The 27,219-nt window shown below is 54.6% G+C and overlaps 1 protein-coding gene across 1 annotated transcript in view; it reads left to right on the top strand.

Annotated features, from left to right (window-relative positions):
* Nucleotides 1–27,219, top strand: part of TRABD2B (TraB domain containing 2B) — a 203,551-nt gene that overhangs the window by 139,250 nt on the left and 37,082 nt on the right. Inside the window, exon 3 of the mRNA XM_044238186.1 lies at nt 26,208–26,354. Coding sequence (XP_044094121.1) covers nt 26,208–26,354 — 147 coding nt within the window. The remainder of the gene's footprint in view (nt 1–26,207; nt 26,355–27,219) is intronic.

The raw sequence follows: 27,219 nt of genomic DNA, 5'->3' as shown, positions 1-27,219 counted from the left end.
TGACTCACTCCACCCCAGGACAGGTGGACACTGATGATCCTAAAACGTGGGTTTCAGAGGGCACGAGGGCCTAGAACAGCACCTGACGCATAGTAGGTGTTCAAACAATATTGGGCCAATGGGAGGAAGGAATCTTCTAAAATGCAGGTAAAGGATGAGTGATGCCAGCCTCCAGAGAGGCCTGGCATGAGGGGAAAGAGCCACGGGTCCTCAAGACCTCGGGGAGCCAGGCATGTTGCCAACTCTGCTCACTTCATCCCATAGCAGCTCTGTGGGGTGGGAACGATCGCAAGAGCCACAGGGCAGGAAGCGACTGGCCCGGTCACCCAGCCAGCGGCACGGCCAGCTAAGGATCAAACTCAGGTCTGCACAGTGCCGGAGTCAGGTTCTCTCCATCCCCCAGCAGGCTGACTGTTGAAGCTGGAAATATTCTGAGGGCCGCCTAATCTAGTCTCCTCGATTTATAGAGAGAGGGAAGCGATTGCCCCGACACAGCAGTCCAGCCGCCAAGCTGCCATTCTTGGCACTCAGAAGTTGCCCCGAGCACACACTCTGTGAGCCTGAAACCCGCAGCCAGCTCCCTGGGAGATGACAAACGTCTCCAGAACCCAGAGGTGAGCGCACACACCCAGCTCCACACAAAGACGGTCCGTGCTGCGCCTGCCGCAGCCAAGGAGCCCCAGGCTCCTCTGAGTGTATTTTAAATCCATTCTGACTCCCCAGAAAGTCTGTTTTTGTTATTCACACTGACCTTTTAAACTCCACGCAGTCCTGCATTTTTCCCGAGGCCTCGGTAGGACCTATTAATAATTCTGCTCTCCCACCAAGGCTCTGGGCTACAGCCTGCTCTCTCCTGTGCTGTAAAAGCCAGTCCTCCCCCACCCCCCAACTGCAGGCGAGTTCGCCCTCCTCTGCAGACAAGAGAGGGGGAAACCCAGCTCCCCACACCCCTGCCCTACGGAGAGGAGGTCACACGTGCGGCCGCCGCCTCTGCTCTTCAAAGGTGAGGACAGGTGGTCTGGCCTCCACCAAGGACAGGATCAGGGCACTCGATGGCAGGGGGAATGTGGCTGAGTCGGCCCCCTGCCTCCAGCCGCTTTCTCCGCTCTCTGAGCAAACATCTCTGCAAATAAATCTCCTCTTTCTGCCTTTCTCTCTCTGCTGGGTTACTGCTTCAATTTCATTAAAGACTCTGGAAACATTCTTCAGGCTCGGCCGAGATATATAATACGGAGAACAGAGATTTGCTTCATAACCCACAAACTATTAAAAATATTAGTGTCCCCCAGAGAGTCTCTCTTAAAGATTCCTTCTCCCTCTCTGCCTCCCTCTCCCCCTGGCGCACGGTGCCAACAATAATGCAGGCGGGCTGGTCTGAGCCGTTTCCTTGAAAGAAAATAAAGAAGAGATAAGGCCTTGGAGAAACCTCTCTTTGTGCCTGAATAATATCCGTCATCCTATATGTCCAGCTAGAGCTTTGTACTCGTCAAAGCCCCTTTCACCACCGTTATCTTGTCTGATCCTCAAAGACACACAAAGTGGGGTCATGTCCTTTATGTTGGGGGGGGGGAAACTGAGGCTCTAGAGAGGGGAGGTGATTTTGCTTTGAGGCAGAGCTGGATCTAGAACCCAGCTTATTCTGGTTCCCAGCCTGGAGGGTTTTTCTCATTCCAGGGAGTGTGTGAGGCTGCTTCATTTCTCAGTAGCAAAGCCTCTGCCTCGTGTATGAAACCACAGAGCTCCCTCCAGCCTGACTATCTACCCGGCATCTAGTATTTGATGTTAATACAGGTGTGTTCATCTTGACAGGCATGCTGAGGGCATCCTCTGGGCCAGGCTGGCCCTTGGGGCTGAGAACAAGGCCAAGAGTGAATGAGGGGGCCACACTGCTGCTCTCTGGGGGGCCCCATCCAGTGAGAAGGCCATCTGAGGGCAGGGCAGTGAGACCCCAGAAGGACCATTCAGAGGGCCCTGAGCACAAGAGGCAGAACCTGGGCCAGGCAGGAGAAGGCTTAGGAGTGACGCTCTGCTGGGATTTCCTACGATGGACAGAAGTCAGACAGAGGGGTTGGAAGAAAGAAGCAAGTTCAAGGCCCAGAGGCCAGAGATGTTTCGGAAGAGCAATGGAGGCATAACCAGCAGTGATCAAAGATTAGTAGGGAGAAGCCAGGGGCCCTGAAGCTTGGTGACAACTTGGCTTTGTTCCTAAGAATGATGAGGTGCAGCGAAGGACATTTTGCTGTCCGTGGTTTTTTCGGGGGTATCTTAAGGGCCATGTGTGAATTTACCCGTGGAATGTTCACTGAAAGTGCCCGGTACTTGCGCTCTGACTTGGATCTCAGTCAGAGATTCTGATGGAGAATGGAGCAAAGGGGACAGGGACAAGGGCCAGAGAGACAGCCTGGACAGGGGAGTGGGGGCAAAAGAAGGGTGGGGGCAAAGAAGAGTAAGTTGAGGATTTGGGGGGTTAGGCTTAGGGATTCAGGGCGGAGGGTAACCGCGACAGAGAGTCCAACCTGACCCCAGGGCCAGGGCAGCTACTCCTCCAGGTGGATTTGGGTTAAGAGCCCCGTGTGACTGCTGAGGAAACTGAGTCCTAGAGGAGTGACATGCTAGCTTCCCCTGCAAGTCACTGTGGGGCAAGAGCAGAGCCTCAGCTCCCCAGTCCTCAAGCAGCAGCTCCCGAGTTCCTCCGGCCCCTCCTACCCCCAGCTGGACCCTTCCCCCGGGAGGGCTTGAGTGACTTCAGGGCTCTTACAGGAAAAGCCAGAGGCTTCTCCTCCAGGCCAAATAGGGCCCTCTGGGCAGCCTCTGAGGTCTGAGAAGCCAACACATTCCTTGGGTCTTGCCCTGTGGGATATTTAAAATTAGCTTCTTACAAGAATTTGAGAAGCCAAGTCCAGCCCCTCCTGATGTCCAAGCCTAAGAGACAAGGCTGGAACAGGACTTCTCTGGGCAACCTTGAACTAGTCATTCACCTCTCTAGGCCTCAAAGATGACCCTCCCTGTCCCCATTAGGCAGCAGATGAGAGCATCATCTTGTGACCACAGCCCCCACTCTTGTCCTGTCCATAGCGTGTCACCCAGCCAGACACACAGGAGGCCCACACAGGACGGAGGCAGCCTGTTGTAGCCAAGGGACTGATAACAAAGGTCTGGCCCTGCCTCTGCTACCTGCTCACAGGGAGACTACTCTGGGCTGCACCAGTCATGTGAATGGCTACAACTCCCAGATCTTTTAAGGACCCCACTTGCCAAGATATGGGTTCTTGATGTCTCGACTCACTTTGTCATTGGGTTAAAGTCAGCCCATCTAGACTAGGAAAGACAGCAGGGCACTTCTGGGAGAGGCCTGGGTTGGAGAGCTCTGTGCCACCTCCTGGCTAGGAGCCTCTTAGAAAGAGGCCCCAGTGGAGGGGGCTTGCTCCTCTGGCCTGGGCAAGATTGGCCGCAGAATGGGGCCCTTTGCTGAGTGTTCTTTCTTTATTATTTCTTCTGTGAACCAAAGCTATATATATGTCCCCTCAAAGGCTTCAGAAGCTGCTGGCCTAGCGGCTTTAGTGCCTTTTCCACTCCCAGTAAGCCCTGGTACAGCAGAAGAGGGAGGGAGAGGCCAGGAGGGACAGTGACTCATCACTACCCATCACACCTTCCTGTACTCCCCCTTCCTCTATGTGGGAGGCCAAATTGCAGATTAAGAGGGATTTTCACTTCAGGGGCTGTGAAAGGAGGGACATTTGGAAGACTCTAGAATCCTTGGAATTAGCCATCAAGGGGAAAGCCCCCATGGTGGTGGAGCCTAGAGTGTGGGAACTGAGCCTTGGAGGGGAAGGAGGGAACATCTTTTGCTGGAGCACCTGCTGTGCATGGCCTTGTGCTGAGTTGTAAGCCTGTGAGGAAGGGAACATGAGGAAATTGAGGCATGGCCTGGAGTCCCTGCTCTGAGGTCAAAGTGCCTGTCTGACCCTGCTGGGACTCTCACCTCCTTAAGCCACAGTATCCCAACTCTCTTGTCCAAGCCTTGCCGTGGCACATTTGATGTGGCTGTGCCACCCCGGGGGTAATGCCCCAGCAGGAGTAAACCATGTAGTCACATCCCTCCTATTAAAGAAGCGGAGGGGGGGGCCTCCCTGGGGGCCAAAGTCCTGGTGGTTGTCCCCCTGCTGGGGCCTCGGCTCCCATTCTGAGCAGGGATAAGTGGCTGTTGGGATGATTTTCCCCTAAGAGGGCCCTTCTCGATATCCTCTCTGTTCTCGCCAGGCTCTGAGAGGCCTTGAGAACCCACAAGAGGACAAGTCAGGGGCCTCAGGAATCAGAGGAGAGGGAGCTGCCTCTTTCAGGCTCTGGATGCTCCAGGAGCTTGCTTGGCCGTCTCTGCCCTGATGCATCTTAGCAACTGAAGGGCCGCACGTGCACGGCAGAGGCCAAGGCACTCACCACAGGCCATGTAGACAGACGAGGTGATGCAGGCATTCAAATGCAGAGGGTCTGTCTCTAATGTGCCTCTTGGTTTGAGAACTCAAGCAGCCGGCCTGCTCTATTCACATTTCCGGAGTTCTGCACTAGTGGGCTGGGGAGGCCCTGCCTGCCTCCTCCATCACGTGCCTCCCGATTCTCAGAGGCCTGAGTCCGGCTTTGGGGAGCCTGCTGGGATAGGTGGTGTTAAAGGGGGCAGGGAAGCCTGGGCGGCACCCTGCGCAGCTCTGGCAAGGGCCCTCATCCTCCCCATCCTGCAGACACACACCCACCTGTCAGGTGTGGCGTGGAGCTTGGACCCATTGACAGAGCAGGATGCTGAGGCCCCACACTTTCCCCTTGCTCGCAAAGGGACCACCATCATGTGAGGTCACTACAGAAGGGACTCCGGAGCCCTCCCTACTACTCCCTGAACTCCATCTTGTATAGAATGTCTTCCCGGAAGCATCCCATCACCCAAGACAGTGCCTCTCAGCTCTGAACATCATGGTGCCTTCTAACTCAACAGGAACATCTCAGACCTTCTTTTACCTATTCGAAGGAGATATGTATTTTGAAATTATGTATGTAAAATACATGAGTATGAATTCATATTTTATAGTAAATGAGATATGTATCATGAGTTCAGCCGCACCCAAAAGCAATGGCAAAATTACAAATGTCCATTCATCTAGGAACATGGGTATTGATCCTTCACCCACAGTTAAGTCTGCAGACCCGGCTCCCGCCTACCCTTCTGCCCTGACCCATGTGATAGATGAGAGCCCACCACAGGCCACATCAAGCCAGTTGGCCTGTTTGACTTTCAGGATACACACGACCTTCCCCCCAACCCCCAGCAAGCCAGATACCCCCCCTACCCCACTAAGAATCGCTGCTGGTGGGTCACCAAGTATTTACAGAACAGCCAGCACCTGCGAGGCACAGAGCGTTCATTGATGAGCACACTCTCTCTTCTGTCCTCTCTTCTGCTGGAGCCTTCTACGTCTCCCCATCGGACAGACAAGGAATCCACGACCCAGCAGGGGTGGAGATTCGCCCAGTGCCACATAGAAAGTCAGCAGTGGAGGCCGAATGTAAATCTGGCTCTGACTCACAGCCCCAGACCCCACCTGCTGTCACAGCCTCTGAGGGTCGGCTTCCTCTGAAGGGGTGGCGCTCCATCCTGGGAACTCGGCAGCTCCTTGCTGCTTGGTGCCCACCTGGAGGGTCCCCCCGAGCCCACAGGAAGGCTTCGCACAGGGCTGAGGGGGTAGGTGCCTCCCTCGAGGATAGTGGCGATCCCTGCAATGAGAGACTGGCTGCTCAGTCCAGGTGGGCATCTGTCAGGTGGAGGAGAGCAGGAGGGGCTTCCAGGCAAAGGGCATAGCTCGGGCAAAAGTGTGGCGGTGTGAAAGAGAATGTCGTCTGGGGGACTCGTGAGTAGTCAGTTGACTTTTCTGAACCATAATCGGGGAGAGCAGGAGAGGGATCTAAAGAAAAGGGTAAAGGGGCAGTGGGGAGCCACAGTAGGCTTTGGAGCAGAGCACTGTGGTCAGTTTTGCTGTGGGAAGGTCATTCCCAAGGTAGCCCTGTGATAGACTTTGGCTTTCTTCCTCTGAGCCTCACTTTCTGCTCTTCTTAGATGTCTACTTTGACAATGAATGAGAACTGAGATTAGGAAGTGCTTTGGAAACCACCAGTAGGGTCATCCTTTATTCCCGCCCATGTGCCTGCCCCATCCACGGCCCGCTCTGTAACCGGAGGGAAGAGCCGGGCCCCGGGACTCCCTCCTGAGGGTGATGGTCGTTGCTAGAGCCCCTGAAATCCCACACGCAAGTGGCTTCCCAGCAGGCATTTGGAACTGGAAACCTGGGGCTGCGGCTGGGCTTGGCTGCGGCCTTGTGAAAACCTGGAGGGTAGGCCTGTGCGGGGCCCCTGCAGCCTTGACACCGTGCTCCCGGGTAGAGCCGCCGCTCCCCGGGCTGGGCTCCAGGCCTCTCTCCCACTGGCCCGCTGTCAGGCTGCGGCCAGGCCTCCTCTCCCCTCCCAGGGCTACAGCCCCCTACTCCCTCCTCATCTGCAGACACACACTGCCCTTCTGCAGAGCCAGGCCTGCCTCCTGAGGAGCGAGCTGCCCCGAAGCCCTGGGCCTCGGCGAGCTCCCCGAGCTCCCCGTCACCAGGGCTCTGCAAGCAGAGGCAGAGAGACCAGGAGGAGCCCGCCTCCGCTGCCTCGCCCCTCCCCGCCAAAGCCTCCAGCCTCAGGCAGTGACCCTGGCGTGACCTTGCTGGGGCAGCAAGGCCCTCATTCTCACTTGGACGTGAAGTCAGAGGTTGGGATTTTCAGTGCCTTTGCTCCAAGAATGTGCTGACGCTACACCAGCGTGACGGGCTGTGTGCCGTGGGCTTCCCCCAGGCACCCCTGCATCCCGAACTTCTGCCTTCCCGGCTGGGAAAACCACCACGTCCCGGGGGGACGCAAGAGCAATAGCCGGATTTACGTCACACCCATGGCTTGGCCAGGCCAGCCATGTCTGTCATCCGACTCCCTCAAAGTCTCTCCAGCGTCATGACGCCTCAGTCACTGTTCCCTCAGGGAGGAGGAGTCCACCGCAGGGGTGAGGGGTCTTCAAGGATCCCCAGGAGGGCTGGAGCCCTGCCCCAGGCTCTGAATTCACAGCTGTCCCCAGGCCCTGTGCCCTAGGCGCTGACTTTACCAGACTGTCTGCTGAGACACCGACCGCACAGTCCCCTGGGGACATCATCAGGGGTTCTTGTCTGCCACCAGACACCCCTGATTCCTCACGTGGCCTGACACCAGCTTCGGGAAATGAGGCCTGCTCCAGGGCAACCCAGGGCAGGGTGGCATTGGCTCCAGGACCCAAGGGTGGCCCCCAGAGTGGCGCTCTCTCTGGGCCTAAGCCTTCTCCAGCAAGACCACCTGGATGGGGGCGGGTAAGTGTCGCTCGCAGGCGTGTTCTTGTCATGGACTTTCTGACCCTCCGGGGCTGGAACAGAACTGTGAAGTCATCTTGGAGAAGGGTCATGCCACAAACAGTGGTCACAGCGCTGTGTGCCCCTCCACACCTCCGTGCCTCAACTTTCTCATCTTTAAAATGGTGGCAATACCGGCAGGTACCTCTGGGGGTGTTAAGGGGATCAGAAGAGTTTAAAAAATGAGATTATAGTGTGTATGTTATCTCTGGCTCTTACAGCAACCTTGTGAGAAAACGGTCCCTGTCTTGTGGATGAGGAAATGCCCTGGCGAGATCAGGGGACCGGCCCAAGTCGCTGCATGAGTGGGTTTCGAGTCCACAGCTAAGTTTAGGTCTGCACCACCCCCTCCCTGCCTGTGCCTGGGGGCTCGGTGGGGCTACACCGAAACCTGCCTCTGGGAGCCCAAGAGAGCTGATACGGGCCCTGCTCTTCCCACCAGAACCTCAGAATGGGCAGCAGCCTGGTTTCTGGGATTCAGAGAGAGAGGGGTGGGTCCCCCCCACACACACACCCAGTGAGCCTGCTGTGTGGGGGAGAAAGAGAGCCCAGAGCAACTCGTAATAGATGGTTGTGCCTAGTGGGGTGCAGGATCCCCACTAGGGGGGAGAGAGATTGTGTGAGACTCTGTGTGTGTGTGATGGGAAGGGCCATGTATGTGTGTATGAAACTACGCATGTGACTTTGTGTGTGTGACTGTGTGTGTGACCGTAACCACGTGTGTGACCATGTGCGCACACACAGCCTGCATCCGTCCAGGTGTTGTCCGTACATGAGACGGCACAGGATATCAGTGATGTGACCTGGAGTAGAACGTGCATGTGTGTGTGCATCTGCCTGCGAAGGTCACATCACCCCAGGGCTCAGGACTGGACGGGAGCTTCGTTACACTTTCTGGTGGGCTGCAAGCCAATCAGCGGGGCCGCATTGATCTAGACAGTGGTGGATGCTGGGTGACCTTGGGCAGGCCTCTACCCCTATCTGAGCTTTGTCTGTCAAGGGAGTTGGACCCGGCGGTATGTAAGCCCGTCTCCCTGGGCACCAGCACCTTGCTGTGGAAAAGGTGGAGGCTCAGGGTCACTGGACTTGTGCAGAAGGACTTGGAAATGGTCATGGGTCATGGACATGCCACCAGGCACATCCAGTCATTCCTGTGAGATAGTTACTGAGTAGATTTCCTGTGCTGGGGCTGAAGCAACATTAGTGAATACGACACATATCCCAGCCCATAGGGAGTACCTTACCATCTAGCGGGAGGAGATGTAATAAATCAGCAATTAGCATTGTGTGCTGGAAGGTGTCTCTGGTCTGTTTCTTGGAGAACAGCAGCTCTGTGTGCTTCCCCCTCTGCTTCCTCAGAACCCAGCCACCACTTGGCTTACAATGTGGCGAGGAACCCTTGATCTGAATGACTGATGCAGGGTCTGGAGCAGCAGCCTTGAACTTGGGATCAGAGGGCCTTGTCCCCCTCATTCCTGGGGAGGGGGAATCCTTCCCGGTACCCCCCTTGCAGGGAATGCCAGCCCCTCTGGCCCTGGCGTGCATGACATACCCAGGGGGGACAGACCCCACTGTGTTGATTGCCCAGCACGGCGTCCACACCAGACCCAGAACTCCCTCTGCTGCCAAATTCCAGGGCTGGAAATAATGAGGCAAATTGTCCCTCACCGCTGATTGACTTTCAAGTCGCTCTGCTAAACTGGGTGCTCTTGAAGTTTTAGCAAGTCTCCCGAGGACCCCAGGCAGCTTCAGTTTCAGCCTTGTAAAGAACCGTTAAGATCCAATCAAAATAAATAAAATCAGATCCAGGAAAGCTATGTGTTTGTGACTGCAGACGAAACACTCAGGATATTCATGCTGAAGCCCAGCACCCCGCTTTTCGCAGGGATTCCTTACACCAGACTGGCGCGGCCCCGTGATCTCAGCAGCATGTGCTCTCCGAGGCCTGGGGCCCTTGCGAGCCTCTTGCCCCAGTGCGATGGGAGAGGGGAGTGCAAGGCTGGAGCGCAGACGGTGGGACTCACAGGATAGTCCCACGGGCCGGGCTGCCTGGCAGCTCGGGGGACTCTGGCCCTGAACGCCTGCAGTGGCATAAACATCAGGGAAGCAGTGGCCTCGAAACCTGTGGCACAACCACGGAATCAGAAATTCCCAATCATAGGATGCCAAGTCCTCGAGTGGGAGTGACGCCCCATGGACTAGCAGGTCCTCAGGCGTCGGAACTACAGAGAGGCAAGTCAGGGGAATTAAATCCCAGCTCGGAGAATCCCCATGTAGCCCAAAGGACCTCCTTCTGAATGCTCTCAGCCCACCCCACCTTGCTGTTCGGGACACCCCGGGAAGCAAATAATGGCACCGGCAGTGTTCTCCCCTTTCCTCCCCCTGCTGAGGGGGCTGCTTCCTGCTCAGCCAACCACCCCCTCACTGGTTCCACATACATCCCCCCAACCCCCAGCCTTAATGACACCCTCTATTCGATACTTCAGCTGGAATTTTTTGATCAAACCCTGGAAAGAAAAATCCGGTGCAATGCCAGGAAGCCCGTCTCCACTCCTCAAGTTCAGGGAAATTTGCAGGGGAGCCACTGAGGCCTTCCCACAGGGAGATGCGTGTGCCCCGGAAATCAGTGTGAGCAGCACCCTCCCCCAGGGAGGAAAAGCTGGTCCCCAGCAAGAGAGGAAATCACTCAGGGTCACTCCAGGGAAGCGGTCAGAGGTGGCTTTGGAAGTCAGGCCTTGGTCCCCACTCCCACTCTCGGGCCGCCTGATCCTTCCAAGGGCTGTATTCATCCTTGACTAGGTGGCGGCCTGTTTCCAGTCCCCAGGCTGCACCCGGTCTGAGCCAGGGGCTCAGATGGGGCCTGCCTCCATCCTGCTGGTGCCAGGCCGTGCTTGCAGGCAGGCCGGCCCAGGGCCGAAGTCGTCCAGCCCAGGCTGCGCTGCCCCCCACACTTGGCGTGCTGAAAGGCCCCCTTGTGCGGCCGCCGAGCCTCCCTGCCGCAGCGCACAGCCCTGTTCTCTTACCTCATAAACGGCTAATTTGTTACATATTTTCTGACGCTGTAAATGGGAGAACAAAGACCTTTTCTCTCTCATATTTTCATTCAATTATGTTTGTGGGGGAACCTGATCCCCTTCAAAGGGGGGCCGGGGAGCTGAGGGAAGCCTCCCAGGCTTGCTGACCTCCCGGGCCTGCTCCCGGGCCCAGACCCCCAGGACCAGCTGCTTGCTGCTCCACGGGGAAGGAGGTGAGGGGCCCCCTTGGTGTCCCGTGAAGGGACTGGGCCCTCATCTTCAGCATGGATGCCAGTCTCAGGAGCAGGCTGGTGTCTCCAGCAGGAGACGAAGCTTCAAGGAGGCAGGCATTAGGACTCTAGAAGGAAGGCCCTCTCCACGTTCATGGTCTGGGATGGCCCAGGCCTGCAGGTGAGGGATGAACTCCCAGCTACTGTAATAGCCCCTCTCTCTGTACCTGTGACATGTCCCGCATGTCCCGCATATTGGTTCTTCCTAATTCTGGAACCAGGGAGCAAGGAAGATGTGGCCCCTGGGGGCTCCTGGAGGGCTGGCTGCCCAAGGGTATCTTTCTGACTACTGGCACCCCAGTGTCTCTGTCTTTCCCTCCCTTTTGTGGGTAACTGAGAGTGGCAAGTCCCAGAGTAGGTCCCGGAGGTTTTAGGAGGAGCAAAGTAGATCTGTTTCCCTTCATCCTGTCTACACAGCAGTGGACTGTAGACCAGACTGTGGCTAAAACGGCCAAACTGTCTTGATTGGTCTACTACTTCCTTGCTGTGTGATCTCAGGCAAGTCACTGAGCCACTCTGTGCCTCCTTTGCCTCATCTGTAAAATTAGGATCAAAATTCTAAGTACTTCACAGGGTTGTTGGGGGCTTTAGTGAAATAATATTTGAGAAGAGTTTTGTGCAGTGTCTGGCATGGAACAAATGACTAGCCTGTGATAGTAAAATTGTTATTGGGATAAGCAGACATTAAACAAATGATTACATCCATAGATGAAGGAAGAATACAGGGTAGGAAAGCTGCGTGGGGCTCCCTGAGCTGATTGGGGCATCACGGAAGTTTTCAGAAGGTAACGAAGGCTTGAACCATTATCTGAAATATAAGGAGGAATTAATGAAGCAAAAGAAAGGGTGATGAAAAGGGCATGCTTGGCAGAAGGACCTGTATGGGCAAAGGCCCTGAAGTGGGAAAGAAATAGCATGTTCCAAAAAATCAGTAAAGGCAACATGTTGACAACACAGAGCAAAGAGGACAGGAAGTGAGATGAATCAAAGGAACACGCATGGCCTCCGCCAAGCAGAGCTAAAAGTCCTGGTTGAAGAAGTCAGTTGTTATTCCTAGAGCAGAGCAGAGCCATGAAGTATTTAAGCCTGGGAGTGCTATGGTCTCATTTATGTTTTTATGGTTTTTTGTGTTTTGTTTTGTTTTTAAGTTTGCACCCACACACACCATCACTTTTCCCTGTTAGGCCGAGAACCAGTGGGTCCAGCATCAGGTCAGGGATGCTCAGGGTATAGTAGTATGCAGCCCACATCCTTGTCCTCAAGGCCCAGGATCACCCCGAGCAGCACTCTCCCACAGCAAGGAGAAATAATAGTAAAAGGGAATGTGTAGAGAGAGAAGACACACCCATGTCAGGGCCAGGTCTAAGCCTGGACCGTGGAGAATGATTGATGGAACTGCTTGGTATCAGGAAGTGGGGAGTGGAAATCATGCTCCTTTCAGTGTTCCCAAAGACTGCTGTCCAGCTCCTGGCCCAGAGGGGATGTCTGTTACATGTGCAAATGTCAGTCTGTGGTTAGGCCTCTTCATGGCGGGGATAATGCACAGGGAAGACTTTACACCCTGTCCTGAATCTGTCTTCTATCCATCCATCATCTATCAATCAATCAATCATCTACCTTCTATGTACCTATCTTTATCTCCACCTGCAACTCTCTCCTTCACACATGTGTACACATACATTCTTATACAGCTCCTGTTCACTTAGAGTCCCAGACACCCCAAGACAGAAAGAAACTCTGGACTGCTGCTCACCTTTCCAAGTTCACAAAAGAAGAAGGCAGACACAGGCTGCAGCTGAAAAGAGGCCTCCTTGGAGGAGGTGTGCTTACAGGCAGGGCCGGACAGACGTGTGGGTGTGCATGAGTGGGGACCAACAAGGAGTCCTGCCCTCCATATGGTGGGGCCCAGGTGGCAGTTCCGGGAGAGGCAGTGGAGTGCAGAATTGGGCCTGGGACCCCATGAGAAGGCTGCCAGCAGGGAGCTAGGTAAGAGGCTGGAACACTTCTCCTTCTGACCACAGTGAATCCTGGAGGCAGACTGGCCCAGCGCTCATGGGGGTCTTTCTCTGTTCCCACAGGCCCATAATCCACCTGCCCTCCCAGGTCAGAGGGGCGTAGAAGGAAACTTGGGTAGCACTGAGTGCTTCCTGTCTACAGAGTAAGCAGCCCTTTGCTCCCCTAGAATGTGTCTGCCTTCTCTGTATTCTTTTCCCAAGACCCAAGGCTCAGATTTCAATTTCTCATTCTTTTGCCTCAGGTCTAAAAACATTTTCCTTTTCTGCAAAGGGGGGAAAGCAGGGAGGAGGGGGCAGAGGAGACCTGAGCTGCCCAAGTAAAACAGACAGATGCCTCACTCCTGCCTTAGTCTGCATCCCCTACTTGCTGTGTGACCTTGGGCACCTTCCTGCCCTCTCTGGGCTTCAACATCCCCTCCATAGAGTGAAGAGCTTCTGCAAGATCCAAGACCCCTCCCTCGCCTGACCTTTTCAACTTTCCCATCCTGCTGCCGGGATGTGTCACCTTTGAATAGGTGAAAGGCAGGAGACATTGGGACTGCATTTTAGTTTTGTCCATGAGGCCAAGTTTTGTGTCGCTGTCTCCTTTGATGTACACTAACAAGAGGGTCCATCCCCTGGGGCTGTCAAGGCCATCAGCCCCATGCCAGCTCCTGAAGAAACCCCTGCCAGCAGTCTACTTTCTTTCCTGCCATTCTTAACCAGCACCTTCTCTGTCCAGCTGCTCCCCTGAATGAGGCTTAAGCCTTCCTGAAGTAGAGGAGGGCTGGTCCCCAAAATTTGGAGCAGGGGAGGAGGGCAGCAGTGGGCAAGGAAAGACACTCAGAGCCCTGAGTTGGAGGGTTCTAAACCATCTAGACCAGGAAGGAATTGGAATCTGAGCCCACATTTACTTCCTCCATGCACCCCCAGAACCCCAGGGCCAGGTGGGGACTCCTCACCTCTCCTGGACCAGAGAGGGCCACGACTGTCTCCTGCCTGCAGTTCATGCTTCTCCTATCCTTTCTCCATGAAGCAGCTCCACGAAACAGCTTCTCAGTGGAAAGCCTGGCTAGTCACTCCCTGTTTGATCACTTCTGGGCCTTCTTGCCTTTCCTTGGGTGAAGCCTGAGCTCCACATTCCTCCTCCGCACCCACTCCAGCTCACAGGGTCATCCACACATTTCCCCCAAGTGGCCAGCTTCCCTGGGCCTTTGCATGGACATCAACACCACCTGGAGTTCCTTTTCTTTCTCTTCCACATGACAAAGGCACGCTCCCACAGACATGCCATAGACACCACTGCAGATCGGATTGCCTCCTCCGAATCCCGGATGTGGTCCTCCCCCAGCAGGATGAGTCCCTCCTGCTGCGGCTCCCTCCACCCCAAGTTCATCCTCCTGCCCAGTTTTCACACGGTGTGTTAACATCTTGTTGCAAGGCTTCCTTGGGCACCTCCTTCCTTGCTCCACTCCGCCTCTGACCTTGAGCTCTTTGACAATAGAAATGGTACTGATTTGGTTCTATGGCCTCAGTAGCTGACGCACAGCCTGGCAGTAATCCACACTGGAGGAGTGAATGAGAACCCAGTCCACACATGCAGGCTTCTGCCCCTTCTCAGAACAGCCCTGCTGCTGCTTAGAGGAACAGAAGTGTCTTAAAATGCCCTAAGGAAGGATGATAATGTTTACAATGTTTTTAGGGAGCTAGTTCACTAGCCAGGGAGGACAAATCCTATTCTCCCCACTTACAGATGGGTGAACTAAGGCTCAGAAAGGAGAAAGGCCTGTCCCACCTTCTCGTAGCAAGGTATCACCAGAAAAGCCAGAGTAGGAACTTCACGCAGCCTGCACAGAGCAGGACCCACATTTGAACCTGGGCCAGAGCCCTGCCCATCCTGCTGCTAGACACACTACTCCATCCCTGAAGCAGTTGGTAGCCTGTGGTGTAGCCAACAAGCCATCAGCAGGGAGCCCTCCCAGGGCCAGCCCTCGCCTCTGGTCCCAGGTCCCCCGGAGGTGCCCATTCTGGTGCCGTCCTCCCTGGCGGCTGCCGGGAACCCAGAGTGGAGGTCCTCACGCTGCTGGAGGGCCTGTGAGACCACCCCCTCCTACCGCCTGTACATCAGTAATTGCCGTGTGGTCAGACCAGAAGGAATTAGACAAGCCCTCAAGGAATTTCATACTGATTTTGCAAATGAAAATGGAGCTTTGCCTTTTGAAGTCTAGGCAGCTGTGTCAGCAGGCAGGTCTGAGACAGCAGGGACAAGGAAAGCTACAGCTTTCAACCTGTGGATCAGCCGCTTCATAGTAATGATGATGGTGGGGGCCGCCGTGGTCACCTCTGACTGACCGCCCGCCGTGCACACCGTTGTCCCTGTGTGGGGGTCAGTCTGCGCATCTGGGGTCCCCACCATGTCAGCCTAAGAGCTGATGATCCTGCCGAGAAGGGCCAAGGGGCCAAATCCTCCAGCTAGTGGAGTGTAGAGCTCGTAGGCTGACATGGAAGGCCCTCCATCCCGGACCCTCTCCAGGCCTAACTCCGGACACAGGCGCTTGAAGAACAGCATGCACTTCCGGGCCCCTTGACCTTGAATGCGCTTCCCTCCCAGCGCCACCCGTCCTGCACAGCCCAGCCTGAAGCTACTTCCTTCACCAATACCCAGGCTGCCTCACAGACCCCCCTCCCAAAGGCCCTGTTTTTTCCTTTTATCATGAACTTAGCACCCCATCTTAGAACTGCCTGTTTGTCTGTCCATCTCCTCCACTGCCTGGATGTTCCTCAGCTTTATGCATGAGACTAGGTTGGCCTAGATAATTCTCTGGGTCTTTCTGATCCATTTTGCTCTTTTTATTCAATTTATTTGAATAAATCAATTTATTTATTTATTTATTCAATTTATATCAGATGTGGTGACTGGGGAGCAAAGACGTTTCGTGGCAGAGCATGGACCGCGGGGCAGGGGGTACTGGGTGCGCTCAGCCCGGCAGAGCTGAGACACTTGTCACATCGACCTGCTGATGGGGGAGCATGGAGGTCACTTACTTTCCTGAGTTTGATTTCCCTGCCGGTAAAAGGGGGTGGCTCACCGGGACCTCACACAGCTCTTGGGAAGAATAAACAAGCTTCCATATGCAAAGTGCCTAGAACCATAGACTGTTTAAATCGTGTGGTAGTGGGGTAGCACTGTCCTAAAGTGTTATGCTCACAGAACCTGACTCCCAGAGCGGAGAGGTGCCCCCACACTCTTGTGTTTCAGAGGGGACCCCAAGGGACCTGGAGAGTGTGTCCTGGAATTGATCTGGGTCAGAGCCAGCAGCACCAGAATCTGGGTCTCCAGCCTGCCTCGAGCTTATCTGTGCCTCAATCTGAAAGCCAGAGGACCCCTTTGCCCTCCAACAGGACAGACCCCATGTCAGCTCCCTTCCTGGAGACCCCCAAGAAAGGCCTGTCCCTTCCCCCATACCCAGCCTATCAACCTCCCTACCAAGCAGAACGCTAATCTCCTCGTGTGGGTGGCTCCGGATTTATGAGCATTTCCTGGCATGACTTGAAGGACAGAAGAGGAACGCTGGGATCTTTAAGGGTGGTCTTTGGGTGGAGAAGCTAGGCGTTAGGAGAAAAGAAGGGAAGAAAGCTAGGGTGACTCAGCCTCTGCTGCCCGCCCAGGAAAGCTGCTCGCCCAGCCCACACTGCAGTGCGGAGGGAGGATGTGGCCGGCACCACCGGGGTCCGGCCGGTGGGCGTTCACGGAGCCGGACCGGCTGCACTGGAAGCCAAGTCCAAGGTTCTTTGGGTTGTGGCTGGGGTTTGGGATGGGGATGGCAAGGAGAAGCGAGGAGCTGCTCACTTGCTCCCTCTTCAGGAGGAAGACAAAGCTACCTTCATCTTCCCTCTGATCTTACTTATTCCTGTCCCCCTGGATTCCAGATCAGAAGGGTTACCACAGCATTCCTCTGCTCAGACTGCAGGCCTTCCCGTCTCACTCAGGGGGAGCCAAAGGCTTTCAAGGCCCACAGGCCTTAAGGGATGTGTTCCTCTCTGCCCACCTCGCCCTACCTCCATCTATGTTCTGGAAATCCCTTTTCCTCTCCAGATGGACCCTCTGTTCTCCCCTCTCAGAGCCCAGAGCTGCTGGGACATTGCCTGGCCTCATTTGTCCTGATGTCAGTGGGGAGCGCTGGCAGGAGGGGAAGAGAGCTGGGACAGTTCGTGCCCCCTCCTTCCTCTCTGTCCTGCTAGGCCAGGGAGGGGTAGCTGTGCTGTCCCCTGACGTTCAGGTCCATCACCGCTCCCCCCTTTCCCCTTAAGGCTTGGGGCAGGAAAGCTTCCACCGCTGCTACTCCTCAGTGCCCCACCAACCCCTCTGCACCTCTATCAATGTTCCGTCGTTCAAAGTACTTTAGTTACCCTTGCAGTTGAACTTACTTCATTGGAACTCGCTTCATGGACCGTGCACCATCGGTTTTCCATTGGGTCCTGCCTGAGACAGACCTCACTACCTGCTCCCCCTCGCTCACTCCTCTCCAGTCACACTGGCCTCCTTCCTGCCTGTCACATCCAGCAGGCCTGCCTCTGCCCCAGGGCCTTTACACTTGCTTCCTCTGCCCCATACCAGTCTTCTCTCTGTGTCCACAGAACCACCTCCCTCAGCTCCTTCTCCTTCAGATCTGCAACATCACTTCTCTTGTACCTTTACTGGGCATTACTCCCAAAATGTCAACCCCCAGCACACACACACACACACACACCCCTCCTGTGCTCCTTGCCTTGTTTCCTTCTCAGCCACTATCACTCTCTAATGGACATCTTTTGCTCGTTTTGTTTTTGTTTATTGTCAGCTTCCTCCCACTAGAGGGAATGTTGTGTTTACTGCTATACCTCCAGAGCCTAGAAGAGCATCTGATCATTTCTCAGTACATACTTCCTTGATGCATGTGTGAATTGGTCTTCTGCATGGGTGGGTAAACCAAGGCCCAGGGAAGGCAAATGACTTGCCTAGACTCAGACAGACATGAGATCTCTGGTCCTCCCTGCCAAGCCAGAGCCAGTGCCTGGCTCCAGGAAACCTTGTGTTTATTTGGATGCCTGCTGCTCGGTAGCCCAGTGTCCGGAGACAGGATTCTGTCCCGGGGGCTCAGGGGACTCAGAATACTGAGCAGGAAGCAGGGAAGTTGTCGGCACTGCTTTGGTGCCGTCAGTGAGGCAAGGAGAATAAACAAATAAACCTCAACCAGAACCCGGTGGGCTCTATCCTTTGAGGAACGCTCTCCCGGGCTGGAGAAATCTTCCCATGGGCGGATCAGCCCTGCGCGCCAACCCCAGGCACTGACAGACTGATGGAGGCCCAAGGCCCCCGGGACTCAGCTTTCCTGGCTCTGGGCCCGGGACAGTACTGGGTCCGGGTAGGGACCTACTGGGGTTCTAGGATGACTAACTTGCTCCACTTTTTATTCATTCACTCTACAAGTATTTCTGAAGCATTTACTATGTGTCAGGCTCTGTGCTCTCTGCTGCAGAAACAGCTGTGACCAAGTCAGACGATTTGCCTGCCCTTGGCACATCAGCAGGGGGCAGGGAGAACAAGCATGAAACAGTCGTGAAGCTGGGGGAGGGCAAAGTGTCCGAGCCGTGCTGGGTGCTCTGGGAACTTGCCCAGCCCCTGGCACAGGAAGGCCTTCTGAGGAAGGAGCCCTATAGCCAAGTGGCAGGCAGGCGTGAATCGATGGGTGGAAAGGTGGTTTCAGGCAGAACAGAGCAAGGGGACGGCCCTGAGGCAGGGGAGAACTCGGCATGACAAATGAGAATCTGTCAGGCCAGGGCGGAGAGCCGTAGCACAGGAAAGCCCTCCAGAAGGCGGGCTACCTTGGCAATCATGACCTCTCTCCTCTCCTCGTGTCAGCTCTGACCAGGCTCGTGGCTAATGTTCTAGCACCCCTCCTTCTTCTCAGCTGACCCCCACTCAGACGCTGGGCCTCCCACACTGGTCTCTGTTTGACTCTTCATGTCGATTCTTCCTACCAACAACTGAGTGGAGGTAGCTCGGCAGGTCAGGCCCAGGGGTAGCCGAAAGAACTCAGTACCTGTCAGCTGGACCTGAATTGGAATCCCAGTTCCAGTCCATCAACTTGAGACCCTGTGCAGGAGACTCACCATCCTCAAGGCCTGTTTCCTCAAATGTCATGTGGCAATAACAATCCATTCCCTGAAAAGATTATGATAAGGGATGGTTTCCTAGCATCCTTACAATGGCCCATGGAACATGGCCTCCTAACCAGTTCTGACACCATCTCCCATCACTGTCCTCCTTCTTTACTCAGCTCCCGCCACCCTGGCTTCTGCTGCTTCTCACAGTTGCACAGGGCCTTTGCACCTACTATCTCCCTTACCTTACCAACCCCTGCCCCCTTTCTTGCTTTGGTTTCTCCCCGTAACACATACTGTATCTGTCAGGGTTTTCCAGGGCAATAGTACCCCAAGTTGGATGGATAGATGGATGGGTGGGTGGTTGGATGGGTGGATTGGGTGAATAGATTTCTTTTAAGGAATTGGCTTACATATTGTGGAGGCTGGCAAGTCCAAAGTCTATAGGGTAGACTGGCAGGCTGGAGGCCAGGGGAAAACTGATGCTGTAATTTTAGTCCAAAGACAGTGTGTGGGCAGAATTCTCTTCAACAAAAGAGGTTGGCCTCTTTCTATGAAGGCCTTCCACTTATTGGATGAGACCCACCCTCATCTAATTATTCTGGAACCTAATCTGCTTTTTTCAAAGTCTACTGATTTACATGTCAGTCACTTCTAAAAAGTCTCCTCACAGAAACTTCTAGAATAATGTTTGACTATCTGGGTACCATGGCCTAGTCAAGTTGACAAATAAAATTAACCATCATAAGTGCATCCTTTGTTAACTTGGCACTCACAAACATCCCTTTAAACCATACTTCATTTCCAAATAAAGAAAAATAACATGGGGCACCTGGGTGGCTCATTGGATTGGGCCTTTGCCTTTGGCTCAGGTCATGATCTCAGGGTCCTGGGGTCGAGCCCCGCATCAGGCTCTCTGCTCCACGGGGAGCCTGCTTCCCTCTCTCTCTCTGCCTGCCTCTCTGCCTACTAGTGATCCCTCTATCAAAGAAATACATAAAATCTTAAAAAAAAAAAAAAACAATAATGGGTCCTAATTCCACCTAACATGATACAGCGATCCTGCGTGCAACCAGAATGCGCTTCCCAGGATGAGGAGTCAAAGCCTTTGGGTAATGCGTACTCTTCTCCTTGAAACATTGTAACTTAAATATGACTATATAAAGTTAAGAATACTTAAATACTACAATACAAAGTCAGTATGTCTTATGCTACATGCCTGGGGCAGAAAAAAAGAAAAAGGAGAGAGAAGAAAATATTTTATACACATACAAAGATTCTTAAAATAAGGAAGAAACACTCTTGAACTTTTGCTTTTGATTCTGTCTTTTGCTTCAGTCGCTGGTCCTGTGCTCATAAGCTGCTATTTATAACTTCCTCTGCTCCCACCACACTCCTTTCATCCCTTTACCTTTTGCAGGCACCTCAGCTGCTTGTGGTTCACAGCGGGTGGGGTGACCCAGACCTTCATTACCGAAGGATCCGGACCATTAGGAGTCCTGACTGCCTGAATTGCGTTGTTGCGGTTTCGCATGACGTGGGTTAATCGCAGGGTGTGGTGATACTAGGAGGCGCCCTGAGGGATCCCGTGTGTGCCAGACAGGCTCTTCTCTCCCTCCCTGTGGGGCAGCCGTCCATTTCCCCTGCTGGTCAGGATCCGTCATGCCGGCTAGCACAGTGACGCCCGTCTTTACCTGTTGATTGGGAGGCTTGATGAGCTCAGAGTGGCCGGAGGCAGTCTCGGGCCCCAGTTCAATGGAGTCATTGTTGTGTGCATCTGACGGGCCAGACCCTAATACTTTACTGATCACTTTGTTTATTCTCTGTTTGCTCCAACAGGTAAGCTCAATGAGAGCAGGATTGGGGTCTGTTCTGTCGCTAACTAAATCCCCAGCATCTAGAACAGTGTCTGGCACATGGCAGGTGCTCAGTAAGCGTTGCTGAGGGGGTTGGGGCCTGTGCTGTGACTTCCCTGTGCTTTGGGGTGAGAGGTACTCATCATCCACCTCAGAACCCCAGCCTGAGAGCCAGGCCTGTCCCAAGGAGCCCTGGGTTGCAGCACGTCCTCTGGCAGAGGGCGTCTCGCTGTCTGTCCTCACACTGATGGTGCTGGGCCAGCAAGTGAACACAAGGCTTAGGTGTTCACCATCTCAGCCCATTCAGGACTGTTTACTAGACTAATCTGGAACAATAAACCTGTCCCCACCCTCCTGGCGCCTGTCTCACTCCATCCTAGGCCTGTGTTTGAAAACGTGTTTAAATTCCGGGCCTACACTCAGCAGACGGCACGGGCCAGCCCCGGTAAGGGGGGCAGCCCTGGGATGCTCAGGTCCTCCCGGTGGCTGGGCCTCCACTTGCGGTCATCCAGGGGGAGCAAAGTGGCTCTAGCCTCTACCCAGTGTTTGTTATTCCATGTCAAAGCTTTATCATAAACATTATCCTAGAGTGGGCCACAGCGGCTTTGACGAGGAGGGTTTGTTATTCTAAAGTGGCCCGGGGCACAAAGCATGGAGGCCCAGGAGACTGTGAGCTGCGCCAGGCTTGGGAATTCAGGGTGAGTGGGAGGGAGGCAGAAATTAGGGCGAGGGTCTTCCGTGCCTGTGCATGGGGCTTCAGGGGCCTCACTTACCACCCTCTACTGTCACGGTCAGTTGGGATATCTGCCTCTGAAATGAGCTCCATAGAGGTGGAGACCATGCCCAGTTCATCCACCAGCCCCAGATCCCTGCAGAGAATCCACAAAAAGTAACTGTTTGTTGAATGAATGAAGAAGTGCCACTTCCCTGTATCTGTCGGAAGCACCAAGAATGCTCATGAAGAAGCACATATTCTCTTGAAGTTCCAGTCATAGGAACCTGTTCTGGAGCCAGACAGATATCATTCAAAGCCCAGCTCTGCCCCATGCAAGCCATGTGGCCTTGGGCCCCTCTGCTTCTTTGGTTTCCCATCTATGAATCAGGACATGCACTTTGCTAGCTGTCCCCTAGGGAGAGCAGAGGGAGGCCCCAGTGGGCAGTGGGCTGATAGGAGGATGGATTCAAGGGCTGACCTGCCCAAGCCCAAGTGCATGTCCCATCCCTCTCCAGTTCTGTCACGTTGGTGAGTACTGTCTTTGCTCTGGGGTTGGGGTTTTTTAATCTATTAATTGGAGCTAATACTAGACTTACCTTAAAGTTGCTGTAAACTTTAAATAAATTAACATGAGCTTAGAAGATACCTGACCCAGAGTAAGTGCTCCATAAACATGAGGACCCTAGTAATGAACCCATGAGGACCTCTTCACGAGTTGCAAAGGATGACTAGGAGGTGGGAGGTGGGGGGGCAGAGCATATGATTTGATCACAGTCAGGTCTCAGACAGTCAACAGTCCACCTCCCAAAATAGTTCCCAAACCTCTGCTCTCCAGCCATGACCACTGAACAAAGAGGCAGGCTCCCTGCCCTTACCAAGCTCTCAGTCTACACAGGCAGGGAATGGGGACTCACCTGAGACGGACACTTTTTATGGGATAAGTGCCAAGACTGGGGAAGGAGGTGGGGAGGGTCTGTGGAAGGCACCAAACTTTGCCAGAATGATCAGTGTGAGTTTCTGTCCAAGCCCCACCACACTGGGAATGTCTTAAATGATCTGCTCTCAGTTTTCTGTAACATGCTAATAATAAATACTCTGTTGCTATTGTGGGCTATTTCACAAGACTGCAAAAGGAAGACAGGTGTGGTAACGTATGTGGGATGAACTTGGGCCATGCCAGTGAACATCCTGAAATCCATCCCCAATCTGTGGCACCACAAAGGGTCCTGGCCTGGGCGTCATGCTTGGCTTTGAGTCTGCTCTGCCCCTAGCTTCCCTGTGTGGGCTTGGGTGAACTCTCTCTTGACCACTTCGGCCCCCTGTCTCCTTTCTTCTTCTCTATGATGAGGGCACAGGATGAGATCGTGGTTCTCAAACTGGGCTCCAGGAGACCCATGGGTTCCACGAAAAAGCCAGGGGAGCCTCTGTTGCAGGAGGGCATTGAGCCTCTAGGACCTCAGGCTCTAGTTGTCTCCTCACATCAATTGGGAAAAGTTCCACTTTTATCTGCTCCACATAGTGAGTTCCAAGTAAGTTTCCTTTGGAAAACAGTAACAATAAAAAAGGATTCTATGGCCAAAAAAAAAGGTTTAAAAAACCGCTGGAGCGGATGACCTACACAGGCCCTTCCAGCTCCAATCTGGGAAGGTTCAAGTCTATTTTCTTCCAAGTTTTATTTACCAAGCATTCCTCCAGCTCTCACTCCACGCCAGGACTGTTCTTAGCACCCTATAGACGGTAACGTGCTTAACTCGTTGGAACACATCCACACTCCACGAAAACCACGGGACTGTGGAAATGACTCCATGGGTCTAGGGAGGCCCAGGGAAGCCATTTCCCCTCCAGTTAAGGCTTCTGGGGACCTGAATGGATGACCTCACCCCAGGCAGGTGTGCCCCGGGGTGGGGTGTGGTTGCAGGAGCCCATGGATCCCAGCCTCGCAGGGAAGTGGAGCCTTCTAGCCTGACATGGATGCTTTCATGCAAGGCCTGTTAGGTGTGGAAGGAAGTGCCTGTTGCCTTAGTGACGTGCACAGCAACATCGCTGCCTCCTGCAATGGGTCCCAGCCACCAGGCTGCCATTGACACCCTGCACCAGGTGGCCGCACATTGAATGTCAGGGCGCACAGCAGAGCCTGGGGAAGGCCCGGAGGTGGGGTCTGACCTCGTCCCCAGCCAGCTCATGATGGGGAGCAACCTGGGCAGCTGCACGCCAGTGCTCTCCGGCTCTCTGCCTGCCAGAATCAGAAGCGGGAGGGTGCAGGTGGATGGGATCTCTCCAACACGCTTGGCCCTGTTGCCCACATCAGTACGTTGTGTACCTTATTACATGAGCTTTTCTGGTCAGATCGTGTGTTCTGGAAGGAGGTGGCTGATGTCCCTGGTGGGAGCTCCTGCCCTGTGGTAGCAGCAGCCCCCAACTGCAGACAGAGCGCCAGAGTTCCAAGATCTTGTCTGAGGGGCTTACTGAGTAACCTCGAAATAGGAAGCTACGGACCACAGCAGGGGGCACTAGGTGGCACTAAGGTGCTAGGGAAAGGATGGAGCGACATCCTCTCGTTAACCGGCCCTGTGCTGAGAGCTGCAGACACAAAACGAGTAGGGCATAAGTCCTGTCTTCAAGAAGCTCAGAGCCTAGTGGGAGAGCCAGGGAGCTGAACGGCAGGCACCACCTCATGTTCGCGCCGGGTTGGGGGACAGAAGCATGGCGGATCGCTTGTCCATCGTCGCAGCGGGCTGGGCAGCTCTGGCACTGGGCGTCTGCTCAGGTGTCCGGACCCAGTGGCAGGCGGGCCCTGCTGGGCTCAGCTGGCCCTACTCGCGTCGTCCGGGAGCCGGCTATCTGTCGGCTGGACTGAAATGGCCTCAGTGGGACGACTGAGGCAGTTGGGCTCTGCCTATTCCTCCGTGGGCTGGCATGGGCTGCTGTCAGAGCTGTGGAGCTGCAAGAGACAGCAGCAGCCACTGATGCTTTCCAGGCCTCTGTGTGTCCTGGTTGCTTATATCCAGAGTCCAGCGTCACAATGTTAGAATGGGAGGGAGCCAAAGAGCTCCGTGGCCAAAGGCATGAATATGCAGACAGGTTAAGGTCCGGAGCCACTGTTGTGTCCGTCTGCCACGCAAGGAGACTGCGGGGGGGGGGGGGGGGCCCTCCGGGAGGTGCCTGACTCAGCCCCCAGGCGGTCAGAGACGCTTTCCTGAGAAGACATTTGAGCAGAGCCTGGAAGGCCAAGTCTGGATTTGCAAGTGGAGAGCAGAGGCAGGAGGCTGTTGTGCACAGACAACAGCATATAAGACGCCATGAGACACGAGAGTGCTGAGTAGCTGGGTGTTTGGAAACAAGTGGGCTGAGTAGGAAGCAAGGTCCTCGACCACAGCAGGGTCTGGGGCACTGCCTGGCAGGCTCTGCTGAGAAGCTAGGCCTTTACTCTGAGGGCAGGAGGCCCCTGTGAAAGATTTGAAGGAAAAAAAAAAAGAGAGTGGGGGAGAGACAATCAGATTTGTGCTTTCAAAAAGTGACTGTGGCAGATGACTATGGGATGGGGGGAGGGGAGGGGTCTCTAGGGAGGGGGCAGATTGCACTGGGCCCAGCAGGAGATGCTGGGGACTGAACTGGTGAGGTGACAGGCCGTGGACTGTGGTCCGAGGTGGCAAACAGATAATGGGCAAACAGCATGCTCGAGGCCTGAGGACCGGAGGACCAGCTGGGACTGGGCAACAGCAAGGACAGACAGCTTGAGACGACCTCCAGACCTTCTGCCCAGGAACTGCAGCAGCTTTTCCCTACACCTGTGCTAAAGAACCCAGATCGTGGTTACATTTCTCCCCTTTTTGGCCAGAGGGGTCTGGGATACATCGTCACGTGAAGGTAGTTCCAGTCCCTTCCTCAGTTTCCCCATCTAAAATGGGACATTTGAGATCGTCTCTTGGAGCCTTCTTGGGCAGGCTGTGTTCCATCAGAACGTGGTCCTCATGGCAGAAGCAGTCAGACCCCTAATGTCGTTCCTAGGAAGCCTCTGAAAACTACACATCCTGGGCTCCCCCTCAGAGATGCCAGTTCCGGGCATGGGGACTGGGCAGCAGATATCTTTGTCTGGTGCTCTGCGTGATCCTGACGCCAGGCCAGTCTAGCTAGACCGCAGCTGTGTCCCCAGGGCTCCGTATAGCGGCCCAGAGCTCAAGGAGCTTCAGTGCCAGCTTGGGTCAGATTCAGAGAAGCCTGGCTCCTTCTAGGCCTTTGCCTAGAATGGGGATGACTTCTGGAAGAAGTGGCCTTTGGGTGGATCCCTGACATCTAAGTGGGTTTCCTGTTTGTTTTGCTCATGTGTTTGTCTTGCGTTGTTTGCCCGCCCTTGATTACCCCATTAGTCTGTGCTCATTCTAGAACTTTCCTAAGCACTAGAATAAGAAAAATCTAGTTGAAAGACAAACTCACCCATCATCCCTAACCCCAGACACAGCTAGGTTCTCATTTTGCCCCATCAGTAGGTAAGAGGCTGACAGCCAGAGCAGAAGCTGGGACCTGTGTGGGCAAAGGGCTGGGGATGAGAACAGGCTGAACATGTCCAGAGGCCCGGGGAAGAGTTTAGGCTGCACCTGGCCAGTGCCAGGCCTCACACACCTTTCCTGTTTCAGGGCCTGTTGCCCCAGAGTCCAAAGCAAGGAGGGCTGGGCCTGGAGGTATCGGGGCCCCTGGCCTGATCTAGAATGAAAGCCCTTATTCTTCTGTCTTTCTTCTGTGCAGGTGCTGTTTGCCCTGAACCAGACTCTGCTGCAGCATGAGAGCGTGCGGGCGGGGAGCCTGCAGGCGCCCTACACCACAGAGGACCTCATCAAACACTACAACTGTGGGGATCTCAATGCTGTCATCTTCAACCACGACACATCCCAGGTGACGCTCCCCTCCTCCCACCCAGATAGCCTTTAGGTCCCCAGTTCCGAAGGCCTGGCCCATATGAACCCATTTAGCATGTATTAGATACCTACTATGTGCCAGGTGCAGGCAATCGTCTCTCTGCCATGATAAACAGGACCGTTGGGTGGGTATTCCATTTTACAGATGGGGACACTGAGGCTCAAAGAAGCAAAGAGACTTGCCCAAGCCCACACGCCCCTTAACTGTCGAGTTTGCAAGTTACCAAGTGCAGCGCTCAAGTCTGGCTTGTGCGGTAGAAGCTTAGCCTGGTAAGAGCGGGGAGGCCTCTGAGAAGTTCATTTCAGCATCCGGTGAAATTAGAGGCCTGGGGAAGCAAGTTCACTGTGAGCACTTGGGCTGGAGTCCAGCTGGAGGCGTTCTGCCTTGAGTCAAGTCCTAGAGGAGAGATTACCTACAAGCGGGGGCAGAGTGTGAGAAGCACCCCGCGAGGCTGAGCGCGACCTCACCGGGCATCCACACCACCCTCAGGACTCAAGGCCTTCTGTGTCCTGCCCTCTGCTGACCTTGTCCCAGCCCAGGCATCCCAGCCTGTAGACCTTGTTCCACGGACCAGTGCCCCATGCCACCCGCCCGCTGAGGCCCCTGAGCCTCTGTTCAGGCTCCTCCTTCCTCCTTTCCTCCTGCTGGGCCATGGTCCATTGTTACTTCCTCCAAGAAGCCCTCCCTGACCCCTGGATGGGGTTAGCAATTCTCCCGGGCCCCTAGAGGCCCCCTGTGCCTTCTGTCTTGGTGCTTGCTTAACCACTCTTTCAAGAGCAGTTCCTTGCTAGAGACAGTGCAGTGACTCCCCAGTTTTCTCCGTGTAAAAGCCAGAGTCTCT

The sequence above is a fragment of the Neovison vison genome, chromosome 2 (genome assembly GCF_020171115.1).
Source record: "Neovison vison isolate M4711 chromosome 2, ASM_NN_V1, whole genome shotgun sequence".
Classification (NCBI taxonomy): Eukaryota; Metazoa; Chordata; class Mammalia; order Carnivora; family Mustelidae; genus Neogale; species Neogale vison.
Note: the sequence above shows the minus strand (reverse complement) of the source record. Positions and strands in the feature narration are given on the sequence as shown.